This window comes from Acyrthosiphon pisum, chromosome A3 (genome assembly GCF_005508785.2).
Source record: "Acyrthosiphon pisum isolate AL4f chromosome A3, pea_aphid_22Mar2018_4r6ur, whole genome shotgun sequence".
NCBI lineage: Eukaryota > Metazoa > Arthropoda > Insecta > Hemiptera > Aphididae > Acyrthosiphon > Acyrthosiphon pisum.
In genome coordinates this window covers 3802140-3811562 of record NC_042496.1, presented here as the reverse complement: position 1 = coordinate 3811562, position 9423 = coordinate 3802140, and the positions used below count along the sequence as shown (strand labels likewise).

The 9423-nt window shown below is 31.9% G+C and overlaps 1 protein-coding gene across 1 annotated transcript in view; it reads right to left on the bottom strand.

Annotated features, from left to right (window-relative positions):
* Positions 1-3908: 3908 nt before the first annotated feature.
* The window catches only part of LOC100168346 (troponin C), a 15288-nt gene continuing 9773 nt past the window's right edge, over positions 3909-9423 (bottom strand). The window contains exons 4-6 of the mRNA XM_001942639.5: positions 8008-8133; positions 7553-7684; positions 3909-4201 (exon numbers count right to left, since the gene is read on the bottom strand). Of these exons, the coding sequence (XP_001942674.1) occupies positions 4176-4201; positions 7553-7684; positions 8008-8133 (284 nt within the window). The 3' untranslated portion in view covers positions 3909-4175. The remainder of the gene's footprint in view (positions 4202-7552; positions 7685-8007; positions 8134-9423) is intronic.

Below are 9423 nucleotides of genomic sequence, written 5' to 3'. Positions count from 1 at the left end.
ATAACTCGAAAACGGTTTCGCTTTAGATTATTCACGAGAAGAATATAATTAATAGTTTCACACCAAACCGTAAGACTAAATCTAAGTCCATCGGAAAACCTTGACACCGCCTATCTTGGTCCGAACCCGATGAGACAATAGTTCGTACAATTTCTAAAAATTACCAACTTGTTGAACAAAATCTAATATTTACCATTAAAATTTGAGAAACGTATCCGTTTCATATTATTATGTCCGACGTTTTTATTTTCTTCTCAAAATTGTTTCTATACTCTTCCAATCCCATATTATTCGATCTATATAGTACCTATATTATGATTATTATTTAATTTATTTTTCGAGATCAATGAAAACAAAATGGCGGGAAGGGGGAAAGTAGGTAACAGCTCCGTTGTACAACAGTAGGAGTCGAGTGTAGCTGGCAATTGAGTAGGTCACTGTGTGTAATGGATGTGTTAAATTTGAATTCAGCGATAAATTATTGCATACGAAAAACGATTCCGAGCGGAGACGGTCTGTCAGCCTATTATCATATTGTAAATAATATATTTTTATTAATTATTATAGTAATTTATTTTGCTATTTATAGTAATGCATTACTAAACTTTAAGTATACAGGGTGATCCATTTTACGTAAGACACTTTATCGTTTAACCATCTACTTTTCGTAAGTAACGTTAAATGGATCACCCTGTATAGGCCCAATAGCAAACAATTAATCCAAAATAAGTGTTTTGAAAACGTCATTGTGTACCTATATAAAAAATAATAACGCAGGTACGTTAGGCTTAAAATCACCACAACAGTTTTTTTTAAATTAAAATATACACCAAAATAACAAAACTGTTATTCTTCATTCAAATGTCCATAAACAATAAATTAAGTTTATTTGTATAATATTTTTAAGTTTTTTGGTTTTAGTATGAAGATTTGTGAGTACCTACCTCTCCTATTGTATAAAAATTGACATGCCTTTGTAATTTGCAAATTATCGTGATTTTGAGTAATTTTGACAAAATTAGAACTTTAAATGATTGTAAAAAAATTGTGCTTACCCGAATTTAATTAACTATAATAAAAATGTATGTGGAACCTTTGAGCAAATAACATTTTACCGATATTTATTATTTATAGAAACATTTTTTTTTTTAAATCGAAAGTTTTTACGCCAAGAAAATTTTCTTTGAATGTCTATAAATAGCTCAAAAAGATTCAAAATGTTTTGAGTTTTTTTATCATTATTTTGTTATCAATTATAGGAAATGCTTATATAAACATCTGGTGAAAATTTTAAAAGCTACAGTTATATGTTTTTGAGTTATCCCTAAAAAAGAAGGTTTTGCGTATAAAGACTCCCATTTTTCTTCAATTTTCGGTTTTGTTTTATCTGATTAATTTGAAAAGTACTGGAAGAAGTTTACAATTTTAATCTTCAAAAGTACCAACTATACTCAATTCCCTTTCAGAAACCACTCTCAAAATTACATATCATCGTAAATGTAATACGTATATTCATCGCTCCATAGCTATAACCTAGGTTAGGCTCTAAAAAAATGAAGTTATTTGGCTAGGCTTATTATGAAACTAAAACCATAACAATGTACCTCCAATATTATTCTATAATTATAGAAAATTTTAAATATTTTAATAACGAGTTAAGTTAAAAAAATGTTAATACACAAACACTCTGTTATACTTGTGTTTTTAATTTGCATTATTAAATCGCTTTTAAAATTGATAGATAATGCATCTACAATAATCTATGAATGTGATTGGATTTTAACTATAAAAACGCATTTGGATGCGTATAAACTTGATAAGATTTAAATACATGGATACATTAATATATGGAATCGGAACAAGTTTGGACTTCTTTGGAGTGCTTGTGACCAGCTGCTGAGTAACCATTAACCAACATTGAAATAATAGGTTTTCAAGTCATATACGTATGACAGTATACTTTGTATACCTAGTATACTGATATTTAAAACCATGAAATATCACGGCAAAACTTAAGGCTGTCAATTTTATTTGAAAAAACAAACTTGTATTTTTAACCCGTTTTCTGCCCTGGTACGTGCGAAAAAAACTTTAAAAAAAAAAATTCCTTTTCACGCACTAACGTATCCAATTGGTTTTTACTACCAACCGGCGACCACCTGTCCATACCTCATTGTAATATATATCGACTTTATACTTAGTATTGTAAAACAATTAATCACTTATTTCGTACAGGTTATTCACTGGTTATTGACACTAATAAAGAGTTAATTGTATTTTCGTAGTCATTATTTTGAATAGTAAGGTATTGTGCAAAAAGTAATATAATATTATATAATCATGTTTTGTTTTGTGCTCTAATTACATATTTTTAACGTTATCGTTTTAATGGTTGTGAGTATAGTTACCTACTATATATATTGTTTTTATTTGCATGTATAATATAATTTTAAATTGCTCTTAAGTAACTGTTATAAGTATAAGCCTTAAGACAATCTGGGTGCTTGTGCATTTAATTTGATGTAGGTATTCACGATGCAATTACATAAATTGAATCGACCTAATACATAATATCAGTAGGTATAGGTACGGGCAAGCTGCAACGTAGTTTTACAATTAGTATTATATTAATTTGAAAAAATATTACGAACCACAAGTAGGTACCTACCGTAAAGTATTTACCTAACTTAAATAATAATAATAATACTATTTGCACTGTCAATACCGTACTTGTAATGTTATTATGATTATCTAATAACGAATCCAGCCAATAACACTATACAGGGTGATTCACCAAACATGTTCTCCCCCACTTTTCTTTTAATAATGAATTTATTAAAATTCTTATTTTTTTAATTTTTAAATAAATTTAACTTTTAAGTCTTAACATTATATTTTCAAATTCTTCGGACTTAAGGGGTGTCCTGTGGTGATACAAACTTATATTTTTTAAACGAGAAACCCCTTGTTTACTGTAAATTATTTTGCAGAATATTTTCCCACAAATTTAGCACATCAAAATGAAAATTCGAAATAGTAAAGTTTTTGAGTTTTTCAACTTAGGTAGTGTAGTAAAGGTCTAAAGATAATAGGTCTACAATAATGGGGTTGGATGATATGCGGGGACAATGGGAATTAAACATTTTTAATAATAAATTTAGACTAATTCATCAATTTTTATGATTTGTAAATTGTAAAAATGGTAATAAAACATATAATAATGAATACTAGTCCTATATCTGATATTACATATTTTATTTTGTACTATTGTAAAACCATTTTTAAAGACTATTATCCTTAATATATAAACATTTTAATACCTTAAAAACAACTCGTTCGACTTTTGAATTGGATGTTTCAAAATTTTCAAAAAAATTATCCACTAAATAATTGACATTAAAAATGGGGGTTTTTCATTTGAAAAACAGAAGTTTGTACTACTGCAGAACACTTTTCAAGTAGCATAAAAAATCTCGAGAACTTGAATATTTCAGTTAAATCGCAGTAATTTAAAAATTTTGGGTAAATATTCATTATCAAACAAAAAAATTGGAGAGAGCATGCTTCGTGAATCACCACGTGGAGGTATACGCACTAAGTAAATCGTGAACAATCGTTATTCAGTCGATATATTATTGTTATTTTTCGATAATCTTAGATAAGATCATATTATACTATTGTTATTACTTTTTTCATTATATAATATTAATTGCGTAGGGTTTGTTTTTAAATAAATAATTATTGCTATGTGAGAATTTATGTCAAATAACGCGTTACCTACTGTGCCTATACATATATTGTTTAATAATATACAGTGTACCTGGCTATACTTGAAATAACTACGGACACTGCAACAATATAATATATGATCAAAAACATACGGTTTATAATAAAAAATAACTAATCAATTTGATAGCATACAATATTATAATTTAATGATAAATGATAATGGATGTTTACATTATTACTCTAATGCATCAAATCAGCTGAAGCTCCCGTATATTGTGCAAAGTATTTAACGCATTACGCCCACACAAATTGAGCGTAGAGAACAAAAAAAAAAAAAAAACAAAAAATCAACGAAACATTGTAAGATGTGATAGTTTTTTTCAAAAAGTGCTGCGTTTGTTTGATTGTATATATAATATCGATAACTCTCATAATACGTCTTCGCATTAACCAGTCATCACCTCCATGAATTCTGAAAAAAAAGTTTATTCTATTAAAGTTTACTAATAATACTAAGGTTATTAATGCTATAGTATGTATTATTTATACACATTGTAGCATTGATGATCCAATAACCCGTGATATACGCGCGACAATAGTAATTATACTGGTAAACTTAAAAGGGTCGTTTCGAGGATCTACCAAACAGGGCCCTGCTTGTCCTATAAAATATTTGAGAATATTGGTATTTGTCTTTTTAAAAATATACATTGACAATTCGAGTACTTTTTAAATACTATTTCATTGTATCGGATTTATCCAATGGAGAATTGAATACTTTCCATTAAATACTTTATTTCTGACTGTCAATAATTGACAATTATAAATAATCGAAAACCATAGGATATCGTTCATTTTATGGGTACATATTACCAAAAAACGATTACCACGAAAAGCAGAATCTTATATTTTTGAATAATAAATAATATACTAATATAGGTGGGCTAGCGATACAGTCGATTAGGGGCTAATAATGCGAATCAGATCTGGGCTTTCTGGGATTTGAATTAATACGTTATAATTTATTAAAACTTTCACCGATAAAATGTTTTCAGGTGCTTCTCGATCAGTATTTTAAATTTTGCTATGGGTTATATAGCCTATGGGCTTTAGGTAAATTATTAGTTAACAAATAATTAATAATTAAATGTAACAGACTATCAAGTTTCACGATTCTACAACCTACAGCCTATAATGTTTATAGTATTACAAATTACAACTAACAATTATTTTTAACTTACTATTACCTATGGAACATATTTACCCAGTGTATAATTAAAAAGTAGTTGTTAAAACATCACCTCAAACAGCTTTACATTTAATGTGCCAAAAAATATTATAAAATTAATATGTAGGACGTATGTGTATAATTTATTAACTTATAAAAAAAAATAGTATTTTAATTAGGTTCAACATAAGTGTTTGAGTAATAGTAAAATACCTCCAAAACTATGGTCATTACACTGCCTAGCATGCAGAATGTTACGAATGCCTAGCATGCATAGACAATACTTCAATATTATATGAGTTTCAAAATGGTGGATTTGTCGAAGCAAAATTTCCAGAGAAAAATATTATGCACGACACGAGAAAGTTGTAATAATAACTTACTCCAGTAAAAGCGTCTTGCACAATAACGAATTTAAGGATTGTTTGCGTATAAAACGACACTTGTTGATCAACAACTAATTATATTATAGACATCCGGATGATGAACGCAACGGAATAATAGCTACCGAAAAAATAAATATTAATTCGAACGCAGAGTATTTCTAAACGGCTTTGCGCAACCGTATTCGTTTTAAAAATCACTTATACTTATTACTATATTATTATTATTATTATTATAGGTATGATAAACTATATATAATAATATAGGTGCTTATTATATGTTTATAAAAGGGAGATAGTTGAACCGCTCTTATTCAAGTCGAATTTTTTTTTACACTCATCAATGTAACAATATTATAATTAAAACCCGAGGCCCTGGTTACGGAATATGCGCAATCGTCGTCGTCGTCGGGGGGTAAATATATTTGCGTTTTTTTTTGCATCTAGAAACCGATAATTTGCACGTTTGGAAGTCCGAAATTTCCAAGGAAAAATATTATGCACGACACGAGAAAGCTGTAATAATAACTAACTCCAGTAAAACGTCTCGCACAATAACAAATTTGAGGATCGTTTGCGTATAAAACGACACTTGTTGATCAACATCTAATGATATTATAGACATCTGAATGATGAACGCAACGGAATAATAGCTACCGAAAAAATAAATATCAATTCGAACGCAGATTCTATTTCTAAACGGTTTTGCGCAACCGAATCCGTCTTAAAAAATCACCTATTACAATATTATTATAGGTATGATGAACTATATATAATGATATATAATATAAAGGTGCTTATTATCTGCTTATAAAAGGGAGATAGTTGAATAGATCTTATTCAATTTATTTTTTGTCGACATGACGAGTGTAATAACATTATAATCAACCCGAAGCCCTGGGTACACTCCGGGAACACATGCGCAATCGTCGTCGTCGTCGGAGGGTAAATATATTTGTGTTTTTTTTTGCATTTAGGAACCGATAATTTACAGGTAGTCCGCAGATGATGTGTGCTAACAAGACGCGTCGCGTCACGGCGCGAAGAGACCTACAATTTTTCGCGTAATTATAACGTCCTCCGGATCGAAAAAAAATGTATAATAACAGTGATAACAGTGATAACGAATTTTTAGCTTCGTCACATCATACTATTATTATTTTGCATTCACTTTGCTCTACTTCGCATATCATATATGACAACCATACCGCGTGTTATAATTATACTTAGGCACAACCTAACCTAATTATATACTTAGACATGTGACTAACCTATACGTGTATATAATGCCTGCTGTAAACTGCAGCTGGCTCCAACATCCCACCGTCGCGACGTCGTTATTATTATTATTGTTATAATTATTATTAATCAGTCAACACATGTGCTGCCGCCGCTGCAGCCGCTCGAATTCATTTTAAAATCCGATAAATTATTAATCATCGTGACGGACGGACGGACACAACACGTCATATTATATCGGACCCCACAGGGCCTACCGTGTTACCGTTGTATATGTTACGATCGAAACGATCGTGATTGATCGATCGCGAATAATTATACCGCCCATGTTTTATAGTGATTATCAGCGTTTCGAAAGTTATGCAGCAGGAAGCCATCGTCGATAAACTGTTTTATTATTATTATTTTTTTTTTAATAACACACTGACATCACACGTTCACCTGTGTGTATAATAACAATCATCGTTTCCACTCCACGTCTGACAGGTCCCCTAAACCAATGATACGATTACCGCGGTCGACGTGATAATAACGCAACGGGGGGGACGTCGTCTGTATACCAACATTTTCGATCCCTCGAGGCCTTAACTCGATGATTTCGTAATAATGTGTGCACTCGAAAGAAATTTTTTCTCTGCTCATAGTTGAACCCATTTGAAGCGCGTTTCGACGGTGTCTTTACGAAATTACTACTATATATGTATAATATTATAGTATAAGTTCACAACTACATTAAGACAATAATATTATGCACTACGCCTCGACGCGTCTGTTTTGTCGCACTGCGCAGCCGCGGCTGTTATGCGGCCTGTATAATTATAATAATATATCAAGAGAGGTACCCGCCTACTATGTATACCTATATGATTAATATTACGGGATAATTTAAATGCCACTGACGTCCATCGCTTAAAGTCGGTTAGCCGCTTAGTCGGTCGATCGCAGAACCCTGTATAGTATTATATGAACTTACCGTCAAAGTCTACGGTACCGGATCCGTCCGCGTCGATTTCATCGATCATCTGATCCAGCTCTTCGTCGGACATGTTGTTGTCGAGTTCAGACAATATTTCTCTCAGCACCTCGGTCGTGATATAGCCGTTTCCTGGATGAAAAAATTTATCAATTTTTAATATCGAAATTACGAATTTAAATTATGCCTAGTTCGTGTATATAGTAACTCCGCGCTAGGGCCGTCCTTGGGGGGGGGGGGGGGGGGAGCGGGGTCCAGGCCCCGAGCCTCGTGCAGTTTGCTTACATTTGGAGGCCTCGCGTTTGAAAAAAGTCGTAAAATTGGTTTAAAAATTGGTTTTCGCCCTGTGCCTCGAAAATCCTAAGGACGGCTCTGCCCCGCGCCAATGCGCCATCACTATATGTAGAGGGCATATATATAGATAAGTAGCTAGAAAGTATTTCGATTATTCGCACCTTCTTTGTCGTATAGCCTAAAAGCTTCTCTGAGTTCGGTTTTGATTGCTTCGGAGTCCTCTTCCTCTTCGGTCATAAATCTCGACGCCAACGTACAAAAGTCCTCAAAGGATAATGTACCAGTTCCTGTAAGAGGAAAAAAAACGACGTTTGTTATAGTAGCTAATAAAACATCTCAACTACAAAATAGTAAAAAGTAAATAACAATCGACGATTTACACCGCGATTTCGGCACGGTAAGATATTAATATTGCGCCACACAAGGCCGCCTATTGTGCTAAATTTGGCCAACAATGGAGACTGTAAAATACGCGTAAATTAATATGCTTCGGATGCATTATTAGAGCACCAAAAGTTATCATACGCGAACTGTTAACAAATATAATAATAATATTATAGTAAGGATCTACTCCGATGGATGTCGTTAAAATAGTCGAAATACTTTATTAGTATTTGGCGAGGAAGGGTGACGGGTTTGTCGGATGCGTATCGCGTCGTTCCTCGAGACTCGAGAGTACAATCGTCAATCGATATCGTATAATATAATATGTTTTACTCGGTGGAGAAGGTTTTTAAAAAGAATCGCGAAGAATAAATTGTCAAAAAATCGATATAATATATTATATTGTTACAGACATGTCCGCGTAACAAACACATTATTTTTAAAGAGCAATACCAACGCGTACAAACTATAATATTATATTATGTTATGTTACATACAATATCACAATACCATTATGTAGTGTATATACTACAGTAATAAAACATATACGTATATATAACGTGGTAATTTATTCGAAATGCTATAAAGTCAAATTCCATAAACACGAGAATATTTTTAGTCTTGAAGAACAAATTGAAAACACGTTTCGCATTAAGTGTCTGGCATGCGGATCTTTTTTCCAAGACATTGTCGCATTGGCGATAGTCCTGGTGCTTTGAGGGGTGGGGTCCCTTTTTATTACGAAAGGTGGATATCGCTGTCTATGCCGAACACATAAATAATGATAAGTTTTGTTCGACCCAGTTTTCAGAAGCTCCGAAGAGCGCTATATAGAGTGTGGACGAAAAAACAAACCACTAAACTTATGTTGTATAGGTATATTGTATACATACACTTGTACTATTGTATCATAACAAAATATCATTCTGTTTATTTTTATGTTGAATATTGATGTATTACCTGCCTGTAATAAGTATTTGGATTTCATAGACTGTTACAAATAATATTAATCCAGTATAGAGTATAAAGGGAAATTCCAGAGGGCGAATGTAAGTTCTAACACGATAGAAAAAGGTAAATATGTAAGTTCCTACGTGGTAAATACCAGGTACATATGTCAGTTCCTACACGGCGGAAAAGGTTGAATATGTACCTATATACGAATTTAAAAAAATAAATATAATATAATATGG